The sequence below is a fragment of the Pempheris klunzingeri genome, chromosome 3 (assembly GCF_042242105.1).
Source record: "Pempheris klunzingeri isolate RE-2024b chromosome 3, fPemKlu1.hap1, whole genome shotgun sequence".
Classification (NCBI taxonomy): Eukaryota; Metazoa; Chordata; class Actinopteri; order Acropomatiformes; family Pempheridae; genus Pempheris; species Pempheris klunzingeri.
The window spans coordinates 9,645,405-9,661,855 of record NC_092014.1 but is presented as its reverse complement, the minus strand read 5'-3'; the positions used below and the strand labels follow the sequence as shown (position 1 = coordinate 9,661,855).

The 16,451-nt window shown below is 42.2% G+C and overlaps 1 protein-coding gene across 1 annotated transcript; it reads left to right on the top strand.

The window, feature by feature from the left end:
* Nucleotides 1-120: 120 nt before the first annotated feature.
* On the top strand, nt 121-16,440 carry smad1 (SMAD family member 1). Its single transcript, XM_070827522.1, has 7 exons — nt 121-165; nt 8,539-9,117; nt 11,629-11,898; nt 12,004-12,120; nt 13,888-14,109; nt 14,340-14,596; nt 14,785-16,440. Exons 2-7 carry the CDS (start codon nt 8,718-8,720, stop codon nt 14,926-14,928), a joined length of 1,410 nt encoding a protein of 469 aa, XP_070683623.1. The 5' UTR covers nt 121-165; nt 8,539-8,717; the 3' UTR covers nt 14,929-16,440.
* The last annotated feature ends 11 nt before the right edge of the window (nt 16,441-16,451 follow it).

Below are 16,451 nucleotides of genomic sequence, written 5' to 3'. Positions count from 1 at the left end.
GATGTTGGATGTGTGAAAAGTAGGTCTTGTTATTGTCGGGGCTGCATCCCGCGGCGTGATACTGGCGCTGAGCGGAGGGTGAGGCGGCTCCGCGACTCACTGACGCCAGGCCGAGCAGAGCCAAGACAGACAGAGAGAGGCAGAGCAGCAGAGAGCAGAGAAAAGGTACTGTAAAACTTTTATTTCCCTCTTCTAATTGCTAAATGAAAAGTCCCTCTGCCTGCGTCTTTACCTGTTGTGCTCTGTGCATGGCTCTGTTTTTACCTTTTTTTTTTTTTTAGAGAAGTAGATCCCAAAAACTCAGCAGTGTGTCAAATGGCAGCTTCAAACTTTTTTCTTCTTCTTCTTCCTTTTACTCACAGTTTCAGACTGGAGGTTCACATTTAGCCACATTTTTGTCAAGGAGTGAGCTAAGTGTTGAAAACAGCAGTGTGTTTGTAAGAAGCTGTAGTAATTTTGCAATAATGTGTGGCTAGGTTACTGTATGTTACAGAAAAACAGTTAGTTTCTACATGAATATTGTACAATGTGCTGCTTTTGGACACTAAACACCATCAGATAGTGCTAAATCACTCTAAAGCTGCTATCTGTAGAAGCGCTAGTACATTTATGGGCATGCTGCTGTATGCAGTGATCATTCATTAGGGAATAAAGACTAAACTGCAGTTATTAAACACATGGCATGGGGGCTACTTGGTTTATTAAGCCGCAGGATGTGTCACACACAATGAATTGTTTTGGCTATGAAATGTCAAATTGTGGAAAAAGCCCTTCACAGTTTCCTAAAGCCAGAGGAGATGCCTTCAAATTGCTAAAACCCAGAGATGTTCAAGTTACAGTGATGTGAAATAGAGAGCAGCAGCAAATCGTCACATTTCATGAAGCAGGAATCTGTGAATATTTTGCATTTTATCTTTTAAGTTTCTGACCTTCTGGTCTGTTCCAATACAGGATGTGGGTTGATTGGTGGTATTTCTGTAGCATACACTTGTTAACTGAGTATATTTTGTGGTTACTTAAGCAGTGTGTAGTGAATAAGGAAGTATACGTGCAGTATGTTCCACCACTCCGGTTACACATTCACACATCTTTATACATCTTACGATTTTAAAGTTGCCATTATCTTACTGTCTTGATGATGCAGACTTGCTGAGGCTATTTCAACTTGTGGACCAGAGTACGTCACAGGATGTGTGTCCCGTGTGTGTGGTTTTAGTCATGTCAATGTGTTTATGAATGTGTGTCTGTATAAATGTGCATGTGTGTGTGGGGGGGGGGGGGTAGAGAAAGAAGGAGAGTGAGTGAGAGACCTACAGCAGCTAAGGCTAGATCTCCTGACATTATTGAAGATGACATATCAGATTACCCAAAGGACAGGAATTTGTCCTTGTCCGTGATTTACATTCAATTGTTTTATCGTCCGGCATTGTCAGAGTATGCGGCATTAAGTTCTGTTTGAAAATTAAACAAATGGTGTTTTTATAGGATTGAAATGAGTTCGTTTTACAACAGGGCGAAGGTTTGTTAATAAATGGCAGTGCAGATTTGACTGTCAGATGCTCTTATGAGCTTCATTTCCCTCTTTATACTTAATAAATATAACATTAACGTTTTATTTGCCTCTATAGACCCAAGTCAAACATTACAATCTATCTATCTATCTATCTATCTATCTATCTATCTATCTATCTATCTATCTATCTATCTATCTGTCTGTCTGTCTTTCTTTTCATCTATGATCATAGCAGAGGCAAAAAACTACCCAACTTCATGGTGTAAATAAAGGTTAGCAGCATTCCTGTATCCACAGAGTCAGTCACAACAGTAGTGAACAACGTCTAAACCGTCCTGTGTGTGTGTGTGTGTGTGTATGTGTGTGTGTGTGTGTGTGTGTGTGTGTGCGGCAGCGGACAACATAGCCTGCCATGTGTCGGGGCGAGGTGTCCACCCTAACACAACACTAACCCAACACTGAGTGCCAGGCATGGTTGAGATAGCTGCTTGAAAGCCCATGTGTTTGCTAGTTATGTCTGCAGTCGTGTGTGGACTGGTGTGTCTGGGACATAAAGAACCTGATCCCAGTTCAGCCCTTTAAAGTTTAAAGTAATACAGACCACAAATTTGGTGACGGGAGTGTTTCTAGTGTTTCAGGGTGGAAGGAGTGTGACAGCTAGGATTTGCTCGCTTGTACGCGAGTGTGATGTTTACTAGGTCAGAGCTGGGTATGTGTTGGTGTTTTGTGAGGAAAAGTGACCCCAGTGAGTTTAAGGAGCCTCCCAGGTCAATGCCATGTCTAGTCGCTAAGGGCAGCACCTCACGTCTGACTGTGGTTATTTCAAGCTTTGCTCTCTGACTGTTTTATAAGACATGAGAGGCTGTGGTAAATATCTGCATTTGCTGGCTACAAGGGCTAGCTATTGAATCTCAATACTTTTGTGGTACTGACTGAAATAGTAATAGTTGAGCCCGACAGACAAACCAGACGGGTGGATGTATCACTCAGTATTAGGTTATTATAGATGTATGACTGTATTTGTTGGCCAGTGATTAGCAGGAAACTGCAGTACAGAAACCCCTTAGATGTGTCTCCTTTGTAAGTTTGTCCACCAGAGAGCACTGCTATTTTTCAGCTTTTAAATGTCCGGCTCGACACATTTTGGCCACAGATCCTAAATAACAAAATTAATGGGATCCAGGCTGTCTGTCAAATGCTAAAAGCTGATGTCAGACGTCAGGTCAGATTTTAAATTCTATCAGATAGTTCCAGATTTAAGGTCAATTTTATTCAGTTTATTTAGTTATTAACTTCTTTCACAGCTGCTTTTAAATTAATAAAAGGATTTTGTTGAAAAATAGGCCTGCAACTAATGATTATGTTCATTGTCAATTAATCTGCCAGTAGTAGTTGGACAAATCATTAAATGTGCCAGAAAATTGAGAAGCATGATCATCACAATTTTCCAGAACGATGTCTTAAAACTGCATATTGTGTCTGACTAACAGCCCAAAACTGAAAGATACCAAATTTACAATTTAAAAAAAATTCTCATATTTGAGAAGCTGGAAGCAGAGATTGTCTGATATCTTTGCTTGGTGAATGTACATTGTCTGTCAATCCACCAATAATTTATATTCCTCCAAGTAACGTATTAGAAAAAAAAAGTTTTTTGTACCTTTATTGCTAATCAGTATCATATCAGTACTAGCATTGAATTTTAAAACTTAACTCAGCTCTACTGGCTCCTTTAATGCTGAGCTCTAAATCTGTTTTTTGGAGTGCCTCAAGTGATATTGGTGTTTGTTACAGCTGCTACTATGGAGATTCATATTTCATTTCTGCATGATTATAATTTGTATTTGTGAAAAACTATATTTTGCATCCTCGCAGTGTTGGCAGTGCCTTTACTCACTAACGACTCTTGAAGGCACTTAATTGAGAAGTACTCAGTTGAAGAGACCAGATATATGAGATATATTCCCCCCCCCGTCTTACATCTCTGGCTTTGCTGTCACTCTCACTTTCTTCCCCTCTTTCTCTTTCTGCATCATTCCCCCTCTCTTCCTCCTCTGTCTCTTTATCTATCACTCTCTCTCTTCCTGCTCTCCTCTGTTTATAGCCAGTGACTCCATTGAACGGGGGCTAATGGAGGCCCCATCCAGGACCCTGCTGATAAATAATGTAGCTTCTTTATAATGCTCCGTCCCTGGGGAGGGTCCAGAGAGCATCATTACTGCCTCCTCATCCTACACAGCCCGGGCCTAAATTGATTAACAGACACTGGAGCGGTGCAAAATGATCCATGGGGCGAGTGTAGTGGCTAACAGCTCGCACCAGGTGGGTCAAAGCCTCCGCCTGTCAGTGTCGCATGATCCCACTCTGTGCTCCCATTAGCCTCAGTTTCTGTCCAGCGGGCTAACTGATGGCCATAACAAGCTACCGCTAACACAATAGCGAGAGAGCATTGCCTGGACTCAGCTGTAGGGAATGTCAGAGTGGTTTTTATGGAGCTGTTGTGTAAACGATGGTGTGTGTTTCAGCTTTTATAGGGAGGAGAGCAGCAACCGAGGCCACTGCAGGCATCTGTGTGACTCCTCATTGGCAGTGTGAGACATGGATGAGGGGGCTCAAAGGTTGATGACTACATATAGACATTTGATGCAAGGAATACATCTTCACTGAGCTCTTATAATCAGGGAAGAGACTTACAAAAAAATTAAATTTTAAGACGTCGCCTTGGGCTGTTATCACTTACTTGATAAAATGGAAAAATCATTAGGTTAAGGATGTATTTTACTGCTGGAACGACGTTTTTTTCATAAAACAGAGCTGTCTATGCAGCGGAAAGACAGAAGTATGTGCTGTGGTGTTCCCTCTTGCTCAAAAGGTAGAAAACCTACAACAACCATAATGCACCGCACTGCTTTACTTACCAGCTTGTGGTGCTTGACTCTCGACCAAGGTTACCTCTTCCTCCTTCATACACTATAATTCCTCTGCACTGTATTCTGGCTCATATAAGCACCCTGAATGTCTGATTTTAGCATTAAACTATTAAAATTGTCTTCCTACGGCGGCCTTACAAAAAATGCAGGAGCACAATCTGTAGAATCAGTATAGGTGTTAAAAAAAAAATATGACGAGTGTGAAAAGACAGAAGTGCAGTGATGCAGAGTGCAAAGATGCTGGAATAAATATGGAATTACTATGTACAGGTTCCATATATACATAAGGTAAATAGGATATGGGTGTGTACAGTATAATAGATTTATGTGTTCAAGTGCTAGTATGAAAAACAGCCCTCAAGCCACAAAAAGGCTGTTCATGTCATGCAAACTTCCTAGTCTATACATAGGTATAGGAACATGGAGGCACAATGGCGCCTTTATATTTTGACTGCCTCAGATAACTCTAAACGAGCATTGTCCAAAGAACCAATACAAAGCCATAGAAGACCCTTTAAATAAGCGTGCGGTCAGGCCAGCAGTCAGATATTTCTAACTGCCAGGGATGGAAATATCCAAGAGATATGGTCTCCAGCTGCAGCAGAATGACATTAGAGGATCGTGAAGGCTGCTCCAGATGTTACAGTGCAGAACCTTCTGGAATCCTCCATCTGAAATGGATTAAAAGTTGTCTTTGTGCAGCTAGACTTGAAGTTGTGCTGATTGTGCTGTCTGGTACTGAGAGGCCATCAAAGCAGCTTTGTGGCTGGAAGTGGATCAAAAAGAATCCCTGTGTGTCTGGCTGGTGACCATGGTGCAAAGATGATATTCCAGTTTTTGCCTTTTGAACTTTATGTTTTGCATTGTTGTGCTCCACACTCAGTGTTCATGTTCGCCTTTTGCTTCGTGTGAAGACGTGCTGAGTCAGTTTTGCATCAGACACTGACATGGTCACAATACATCAGACTTCTATGTTATACTTATAAGTAATCTGAGTATATAGATATAAGTAATGCTGAGAATAGTTAATTTATGTAAGGCTTTACTTTTGACATTTCTGACTAATATTGAACCTCCATACCGTACTTTTGTGGTACTTATTGAAATGTGTGTCACATGTTAAGCAGGCGATAAATGTTAAGTCAGATTTGTGATCTTGCTTGGAGCTGAGATAATTAACCAATTAGTTTTTAGATACGAGATGAAATGTTTATGTCTTTTTTTTTTTTGAGCAAATTAAAATACTGTTAAAGTAATGCCAAAACATTTGATGGTTTCAGCTTTAAATTAATATCTTAATATCTGAATATCTTTGGGTTTTGGAAAGTTGGGCAGCAGTTTAAATTGGCTATATTAGTTTAGGCTCTGGGAACTTGTTGGGGGCACTGTTTTGTAACAATCATTAAAGGACAACTCCGCCTGCTTTCTGGCCTTTATTTCTGGGTTTTTCAAATTGCCCTCTCAGCTGATAACAAAAATTGGTGATGTTTATAAGAGCTCTGATGTCCTCCACTGAGCAGTAGATCGGCTGTTTACAGCAGAAGGTCATAATGCAGAAATATACATAAGATCATGTGGGAAAGTTGTTAAAAGGTCTTGATAAAATAGCATTTTGAAGCTAAAACATGCATACTTTGGCCAAAATTGATTTTTTAAAATTTGATTACAAATAGCACTAATGTGAACCTACAGAAACCTTGAAAACTCAAAAATGATGTGCCTGCCCTCTAAGCCAATCATTAGCGGTGTTAGACCCAGATCTTGTTTGGTTATTCTTTGATCAGATATTGCTATCTATCTATATTGCTACAGACTAAATCTGATTTTTTGTCTATTTTGTACAGGCAAATCTCTTGTATGGCTGCTGTTAATTGAAATGAAGGATTTTGATACTGAGCCTCGATAACAAGAACAGTTTCTATGAACTTTGAGGCAGCATTAATGAAATAAAACGACTTCAGTAACCAAAACGGTGAAAACTGAGGCAGCAACGGTGGCATTTCTGATACACCCACCTCTACTCTCAACAGTGTCGTGCTGTGTGAGAATTAGAGGAAGACAGACAGTTCAGGAGACTGCCTTTTTCTCTCCCATCGTGCACCTGTCAAAAAAACCTCCAGGTCTCAGCCACAGGAAGTGATGTCGCTGCTGTGCTGGTGAAGTCAGATATGAAGACGTAACTACACAGCCTGCTTCCTGTCTCTGATGCTGGAGAGTTGTTTTCTTAGGATGCCAGCAGAGTGTGATATCACAGTGAGGTGCCGAGTTATGTTTTCCTTGATGTAATTCACACAAACACACACATACACACACCCAAACAATCACATACACAACCACCCATATGTCCCCCCCCCCTCATACTAGTAGGCTAGTTTAGCATCACTTTTGATCAGCCAATGCAATGGCTAATTATAGGTGCAATTTGCTGCTTTCCTGTCAGTGTGGTTGGCAGTAGTAAGTGGCCAGGACCCCCCCCCACACACACACACACACACACTACACACAAACACACGCGTGTTGTAAACAGCACCTGTTCTCATCAAACTTCCCTGCCCGTTTGTCAGTACACATGCAGTAGCTGACAAAGATAGAAATCGCTATTCATCCCATAATCTGAAGGGCCAAGAATAACTACAGAGCAGACGTAATGATGTATTTGTTCCTGCTAGTAGGAAATCCAATATACAGCAGGCTTTACTGTCACAGAGTGATGCATCCTCACCCATGAGTCAGAACAGATAAAAGGTGGTAGATTTCTGACAAACTGTTTATTTGATTCTAGGGTTGAATCTGGACATTCACGCACAGCCGAACCTCATCCATAACTATGTTTTTATCTGCCTAATTGCATTCAGAACACTTGAAAAGAAGGTGGAAGAGCTCAATGTGCTCTTGTTTTCCCTTAAAAAGCTAGAATGCGTGTACCTCCTGGCTACTGAATTGCTCCTGTGGGACCAGAGTGAATGGGCACATTTATCCTGGCGTCCACATGCACTTCCTTTTTATTGTCCTGCACATTGCCAGATTCCTGCCCAAAACCAGTGTTTGTCGGTTGGTGATGTTGAAGCTTTATAGAACATTTGCCTCAGCAGGCGGCTCAGTGAAAGGCTCCTTCCTCTGACATCTGAAAGACCTTTTCAGATTTCACATGTATGCAGAGTAGTTAGGCAAACACCTTTTTTGCTACTCCACTATAGCAGTTCCACAGCTAACAATATGGATCCAATATGGATTAAATATGATTAATGGATTAGTCAATGGACAGAAATTAATTAGCAACAGTTTGCACCATTCTAAACAATTTTGATAATCAGCATTTCACAGTTATTGTATGCGATTTTTCATGTCATTGTGGTCACCATTGCTAATGTGAAGCTCTAGGGGAAATGTTTACTTTTTCCTGACATTTTATTGGCGAAACAAAGACCTGATTAATCATAAAAAAAATTGGCAGATTAATTGATAAGGAAAGTAATCATTACTGAGAGTTTACAGCTGCTGATGGATTTGAGCTGCCATAAAGCCGTGCAATAGATGTTGAGGAAATAGACGTGGTGGCACATTCAACCTGTGAAGGAGAATACATTCCTGCAAAGTGAATCAGGTGTTGCACTTGCAGGCCAAATTCCTGTAGGTAGCGTAAGCTGCATACTGTACGTGAAGTCTTTTGCTGTAAATGACGTTAGTGCGTGGTGGTAATGTGACAAGCCATAGGGACAGGAAGCTATCTGGAGAATGTCTGGTTGGGCTGGATGCTCACAGGAGGGTGTCCTCTGCCAGTTTCCCAGAAGCCTTGACTGATATGGCCATAGAGGCTATAATGGTGACATCGAGGGTTGTTCCCTCAGTCCTCAGCTGAGACATCAGTGCTGCTAGTAGCAAAATCAGAAACAGAATTGGATTACTGCCAAGTGAGTTTTCACACAGAAGGAATTTGCTTTGGTATTTTGGTGCATGAAAAGGGGGGAGGTTAGTGTTCACCACAGTTGGTTCATTAGATAAAGGACACAGCAAACTGGACTGATTTTCAGAGGAGTGTTTGAAATCTCTGTTGGAAGAAATGTTTTCTCATAGATGCCTCTCCTTTTCTTCCAGTAAGCGACTGACAAGAGGATCTGATCCTACATCTTAGAAGCTCAGGATTATCTGAAACTCCCAAAAGGACAAACAATCATCGCACTTCAGCCTTCTTTTTCTAAGACTGGACTGTCCACCTCGGCTGCTCACACTTCCTTTGGACAGAGAGGAGAGGGGAGGAGGGCGGCTCGTCCAATATGAACGTCACCTCGCTCTTCTCCTTCACCAGCCCAGCGGTCAAACGGCTGCTGGGTTGGAAGCAAGGAGACGAGGAAGAGAAATGGGCAGAAAAGGCCGTGGATGCTCTGGTTAAGAAACTGAAAAAGAAGAAGGGGGCCATGGAGGAGCTGGAGAGGGCTCTCAGTTGCCCGGGTCAGCCCAGTAACTGTGTGACAATCCCCCGCTCCCTGGATGGACGGCTGCAGGTGTCCCATAGGAAAGGCCTGCCGCATGTCATTTATTGTCGGGTGTGGCGCTGGCCCGACCTGCAGTCCCACCATGAGCTGAAGGCCCTGGAGTGCTGCGAGTACCCCTTTGGCTCCAAACAGAAGGATGTGTGCATCAACCCCTACCACTACAAACGCGTGGACAGTCCAGGTGAGTGATGTGATCCTGGAATAATTCATAAAGATCCATTCAGTCACAGCATTTCTTATGTTACTTTACAGAACAATGATTCCAATGAGTCTAACACAGATTTTAAATTTGGGAGAAATAGAGCACCGGTATTGGATCAGTACTGTGTAGCTGCAGATACCCTAAGTTGAGTTGATATCAGGGGACAAAAAATTGTATTGGTGCATCCTGAGAAAGCATAACATATATGCTATAGTATAAAATTTAACTCAATAGAAATTCTGAAATGGTGTTCAAATTTAATTTCAGGACATCCTGGTAGCCTAATGGTTAAGGCACATACCATTTACTCTGATTGCAACATCCATTTTTTTTTATATTTCTCCTAATAAAAAGGAAACCATGCCAAAAAAACACTTAATAAAGTGATTTAAATCGAATGTCAGCATATCCTTGTATATAAAGTATTAGCCTTAGCCTCTTTTCCTTTCCAGTAATGACTTCTGCAGATGGTCACTTATTTCACTCTGTAAATTCTTGCATCTCTTATCTGTCCTGTAAAAGTTTTTTTTATTTGTTCAAAATGACAAGTAAAATCACCACACACCATTTATTTGCTTGACTGACTGATATGTGAAATTTTACCTCGGTAGGAAAGGACATTTTGCTTAAACCCAAATGACTAAGAGCTTCACGCAAAGCATCAAATTACAATCATATAAAAACTTAATCAAATGGAGTAGATTTCATTATGATACAGGTAAAACCAACTCCAGCAATTAAGATGGGACAATAGAGGTAATCAAATGAAATCAAATTACAAAAGTATAATCAGGACAAGCTCTAAAAGCTCTAAAAAATAATGAAATGAATTTTTTTTAAAAAGATATTGACTGGTTCGCCTCCCTGCTAAGGTAGTGCAGAAACAAGGCAAATCAAACACTACTTGGCCTCTTACTAAACAGAAAATGAGGGTCAGCTGACAAGATAGAAACAGCTGTGTGCAGGGTGCTAAGTGTGTAAAGGGCCAAGTGTGTGTGTGTTCAATCATGTGTGTGTGAAGCAGGAAATTCCATCTGGGGGAGAATGAGGGCTTTGTTTTGGGCATGCTCTGTGCTGCTGGCCTTTTTTTTTCTTTTCTTTTCAAACATTCATGCACACATGTAGACACACACAGTCTCATACTCGCATGTGTGTTACAAAAACGAGGATACACACACACACACACACACACACACACCCCCATGACTGCACGCACAGTTTCTCTGAGGATGGCTGGAACAGGAAGCCAGTCACCCACACACAATGGCAGGAAAGAGTTGTTGCCTGCCTCGCACACTTTTTGTTTTAGCAGCGGGTGGAAGACGGAGGGCTAAGGTGATTAAACTCCACCGCACCTGTCTGTCCACACTACCTCCCCCCAGCACCCCGACCCCCTCGCCTCTAACACCACCCACCTACACACACACACATCCTGTCAATCTCCCTTCACTATTCCACCAAACACCTGCTCCACATATAACATTTGAAATAAACTGCTACATTGATTCATTGCCCCGCCGCAGCACACTACCTGCAGGAACACGGACAGCAGCGCAGCCCCCCGTCTAACATTTCAGCACCAGCTTTATTTATCTACACAGGTATTTATAGACACAAGTGGAGCGTATCTGTGTGGTTTGTATGCACTGCACCTGAATAGCCCTCACATCAGCCAGGATATTTACCCCAAGTGATGAATTCCTCAAGAATAGCTTGGCTCAAAATGTCTTTTCAGAGCAGAAACCTGAGAGTCTGGGCCAAATACTGCTTGCTAAGGCCAACAGGCTGGAAGCTGACATTTGAAAAATGCAGGGACATCTGTGCTCAGAACGTAGAACCATGGAGAGTGCCAGAAATTTCTTTATTATGTTGAGATCAAATAACTCAATTCTTGAGTTTGTATGGATACATTTGCTTGTGTGTGATTGTACAGTCTACAGTGCTGAAATGATTAGTCAGTTAATGATTAGGCCAAGATAGATAGATTAAGTTCTTTTATCACAGCAGCCAAGTCATATAAATCATAGAACAATAAGTTAAAGACAGTCAAGCAGGTAGGTAAGAAACAAAGAACTGTAAAATCCATAAATTTACTCAAATAGAATCACATCAGAGAAGAGAAACTGAACTAAAAACTTGGACTCTTATCTAAAGTGTATTGAATGATAATGCTACTAATACACTTTACATTAGTGCAACTCATGTATGAAGCTAAAGTGACGAACATTCACGCCAGCTTCAGATTTGTGAAGTAGCTACTTTCTCTCTGAGTTTTTGACTGCTGGTCGGACAGATAAAACATTTTCTAGAGGTCAACTTTGGCTCTGGGGAACATGCGATGGATGTTTCACTTTCTAAACAAAACAGGATTATCTGGTTTAGGCTAATCCATGAAATTAAATACATAACATTTGGTGATTGGTTGATAATCTGCTGAAGCATCAAAGCACTTCCTGTGTAAACCATTTTTATGTCTTCCTCCCTCCTCAGTGCTGCCTCCTGTGTTGGTACCGAGGAACAGTGAGTTCAACGCCAAGCATACAATGTTGCCTCGCTTCCGCAACCCTCTACAACAGAATGAGCCGCACATGCCGCAGAATGCCACCTTCCCAGAATCCTTTGCTCAGGCCAACACAATGCCCCCCAATTTCCCCAATTCGCCGGGAAACAGCTACCCAAACTCTCCGGGGAGCGGCAGCAGCGCCACTTTCCCTCATTCACCATCCAGCTCGGACCCCGGCAGTCCATTCCAGATGCCAGGTGAGATCCAACAGGGAATTATTGTCCTCTTTTCTCCTTATTCCTCCGTATTAAACAACAGCAACTCACTAATCTGCTCTTTGTTCTGCCTCCTTCCTGATGCAGAGACTCCCCCTCCTGCCTACATGCCCCCGGAAGAGCAGATGACTCAGGATTGTCCCCAACCAATGGACACCAACCTCCTGGCTCCACCTCTGCCTCTAGAGAGCAACAACCGGCCAGGTAACCATGGCAGTTTCTATCTTTCACACCCACACACACACACACACACACACACACACACACACACTCACACCCACACCCACACCCACACCATTCTTTTGTTAACGATGATATCATCCACATAAAGCTGTCTGCACCTGCTCGCCTTGAGCTGCAGGTGCAAACATTACTCGGAAGCCTGGATGTTTTTAAAGTTCTTTTTTCTTTTGTGGTCCAACTCCAAATACAAAAAAACTCAGTTGAGTTTGTGTGCCATATCTTATCAGATAAAACCTGAACAGTGTGCAGAATGGATCTGCTTGTGTACAGTGAGGCTCTGTCTGTGGGTGCGAGCCCATGGGAAGCTCAAAGCCACAGCAAATTAAGGCAGGCCTCAGAGCAGTTTTATGAGGTCTATAAAAGCTGGGGCTTATGTCATCTCTGCTGGTGGTAATGACTTGAAACTCGTTAACGATAAGATTCACTAATTACCTCCAACTTTAGATGTGAAATGCGGTGCAATAATTGCTGCTATCTCTACTTTGTAGTTTCGACTTCATTGTGCTAGAGAGACACATCCGAACGCCTCATGATCTTTGTAGATGGTCTACAGGTCTACAATGGACATGTGTTGGACTGCAGAGCCACCTGATTTAAAGACATGTCTGTGAGCTGGAAGTGGTCCAGTTGAAGTGTCTTTTCTGATTTCATATCCTGGCAATCATCTCATGACCTCTTAGATTTATCTCGTGACTCCTTCTCGAGGTTCACAACCCCAGGCTGCAAGTTGGATTGCCTGTCAGATCATCTTACTTTCTCTTCACATCACACCTGGCTGTAGCAATGTCGTCATGTTCGAAGATCTCAGCGATTACTTTGTTATCACAACCGATGCAAACGATGGAAAAACAAATCAACGGAAATTAGACCCGAGTTGTAATAAACAAATAAATAAGCTTTTTCTTAATGGTTGAATTCTTAATTTCTGCAGGAACATAACATGCAGTTGTTTGCAGTAAGATTATTCTCACCTCACTTTGGTCTGAATGTTAGTTTTCCACGCCTCACCAACATAGTATTGGTACTTTTTCATGATCATGCACTCAAGACCCAAAAATCCTGCCCACACATGGTGACAGACAGCAGTAGCGGGAAGAGCTGTTGAAATGTTTTCTGGAAGTGGGAGTTTTGGGAGTTCTTTTCTTTTCCACAAGCTGCATCCTGTACAGGGGAGTTGGTTTCCATTGTGGGCCAGCTCTGGGAGGGGGACAGACAAAACACACCTGCTGGTCAGTGCCACGTTACAGAGGAAGTTTAGGAGAAGTATGTGCTTAGATAAACATGATTTATTCCTCTCACTGAGAGAGGGTGAGGCCAGCTGGCACTCCTTCACCTTCAGATACAAGACGCAGAGAGCATGGCCAGGCACTTTCTATTGACTGTTTTCCTGCTCAATAAAGACTGGCACACAGACCACAGACAGTGGGCATGCTTTAGGATGCGTCTGCATTGATTTTGGTCGGCATAAGTGTACGCAAATGTAGCCAGTGGGTCCTATATATTTATTCAAAGCATTGTTATGGGCTACAGGGGACAATTTGGGAGAAATGATTGAGCAGATGAGTAAGATTTACATCTTGAGCTTCTGCTGGCATCAGTGGCTCCTGGCAGCTTGTCTGGAGTCAGGAGTCAGCTCAGAGGAGTCTTAAATGTGCATGAAATGTCTGTCTCTGCATGTACCGTGGACTCAACTCACTCCTGTGACCTATTAACGTGTTTCCTGTGCAGATGTGCAGCCCGTGGCCTATGAGGAACCCAAGCACTGGTGCTCTATTGTTTACTACGAGCTCAACAATCGCGTCGGAGAGGCGTTCCAGGCGTCCTCCACCAGCGTGCTTGTCGATGGCTTCACAGATCCCTCCAACAACCGCAACCGATTCTGCCTCGGCCTGCTCTCCAACGTCAACCGCAACTCCACCATAGAGAACACCCGGCGGCACATCGGCAAAGGTGCAGTATGGAGGTTTCGCCAGTGACTGCAATGTCAACAGACGAGACCAAATCAATTCCCGTTGTCAATAAATGTTGCGACGCAACAATAACAACAAATTGAGTAAACATTTTAGTGTATTGATTTTGAGATGACCACATTGATGTTTTGGGATCTTTGTTTGTGCTAATGTAAGTGAGTTCGACTTCTCCAGGTGACCAACACTTTATTCTCTCCTGCTTCCTCTCAGGTGTCCATCTGTATTACGTCGGTGGGGAGGTGTACGCAGAATGTCTCAGTGATAGCAGTATCTTCGTCCAGAGTCGTAACTGTAACTACCACCACGGCTTCCATCCCACGACTGTGTGTAAGATTCCCAGCGGCTGCAGCCTGAAGATTTTCAACAACCAGGAGTTTGCAGAGCTGCTGGCCCAGTCCGTCAACCACGGCTTTGAGGCTGTTTATGAGCTCACCAAGATGTGTACCATCCGCATGAGCTTTGTTAAGGTAAGCTGATCAGATTTAAAAACACTGGACTATCTAATGTTAATCTTTGCCTCACTATTTTTTTATTTAAACTGACTTGAATAAGTTTCACAGTTGAATCAGAAATGAGAAATAGGAACAAGTACAACAAGGACTTGTACAATCCTGTTCAAAATCCATTGAAAATGTTGTGTTTTCATATGTTGTAGGGCTGGGGAGCTGAGTACCACCGCCAGGATGTGACCAGCACGCCCTGCTGGATTGAGATTCACTTGCATGGTCCCCTGCAGTGGTTGGATAAGGTGCTAACCCAGATGGGCTCCCCCCACAACCCTATATCCTCCGTCTCCTAGGCCTCACTGTCCTCAGCCCTGTGGCTGTCCATACCCCAGCAATTTGGTCAAAGTAGCAAGAATAGGGTCACAGAGTGGCTTGTGGTTCAGCCAGTCTGCCTTTTCCTATAAGCGATCAAGGTTTTGACTGAAACGCAAGCTGACCTGGGACCAGTAGGGCTGGGTGGGTTGTTAATGGGTTGGTTTGTTCTCTACTTGAAGGATGTCTGAATTGGGCACATTTACAGTCTGGGAGAGGTGTAAGCAACGTGAGCGTGATGCAACTGGAAGATACTTGATCTTTGTGACCAACTGTAATAATTAGACCATCACACTCATCATGACACAAGTATCCTCCCTGATCTTGCTCCCAAAACGTCTCTTTCTCATTGTTCTATTATTCTGACTCATTACTAGTTTGCATCTAAATATTCCCTCTGAAATCCAGATATACGTGTATAGTTACAATAATTATGGGACATTCCAGGTCACCAAAATTGCAGTCGGCTGCTGTCCACTGCCTGACTGCAATGAGGCTGGCATGAAATGTACTTATGACATGTAAAAGGTTAGCAGGGACTTGGAGGTTGACCAATACGACTGAAATTTTTTTTATTCATCTCCAGATACTTAAACAAGTATGCCGTTTCCTCAAAGTGTTCATTTTTTAGGCTGATAAATTAAAGCAGTACAATGTTACTAAAAAAACAAAATCCCACATCACAGATCATGAAACATAATAGGAGGGAAAATTAGGGGGAGTTTGAGAGTTTAGAGTGGGGTTTAGTGTGGGGCATGGCACTAAAAGGGCATTTCAGACTATTGAGAAAAAAAAGACTAATGTTTAAATGTTGCTCATCTTGTGTTACACTCGTGTTTCAAATGAATTTTAAGAAAAAAAAAGAATAGTGTTTAGATATATTCACTATTAGATTATGTGCTGTGCAGTCTGGTTTTGCAAAGCATAGTTTGGTTAGTGTAGTGTCACACTTTTAAGACTGGTAGCTGAACACCACATGAAGCAGAGGCAAGTACAAGTGCAGTTTAGTTTGTCCCTCGCTGTGGACTCTGCAGAAAAATCAAATGTGTCAAATACGGAGTCACATTGAGGACATAAATACTTCGGTGACTGTGCTTCAATCTCTTATTACATCGGCTGAGCAAAACTTGTTAAATGACTGTTATGGGAAAATGTTGAGCATTCAAATTTTAATTGTTGACTGAGAGAAGGGTGTCAGTTACTGATCTCCCAATATGATTTTGTTTTTATAAAATGCAGATTTTGCCATTTAATTCTTTTATGCTTTGAGCAATCCTCTTTGCTATTAAACTGTATTACTCTTTACATTCTTTTTGTATTTTTGAACATGTTTTCTGTTTTGTTTGTCTGCACTTTCACACATTGCCTTTTTGTTTTGTTTTTGTTTTTCTCCATTGTGTTTTTGCTCAGTAAAACTCCCAGAAAAGCAGTTTTATTCCATGAATATCAAGCCTCTACTGGAAGGTTCAATAAATTTGTTTCATTACATGCAACATTTCTGTCT

Coding starts and splice junctions, on each gene's coding strand:
- smad1 (XM_070827522.1), top strand. CDS start 8,718: ATGAACGTCACCTCGCTCTTCTCCTTCACCAGCCCAGCGGTCAAACGG. Junction 9,118..11,628: donor CAAACGCGTGGACAGTCCAG/GTGAGTGATGTG, acceptor CTCCCTCCTCAG/TGCTGCCTCCTGTGTTGGTA. Junction 14,110..14,339: donor CCGGCGGCACATCGGCAAAG/GTGCAGTATGGA, acceptor GCTTCCTCTCAG/GTGTCCATCTGTATTACGTC.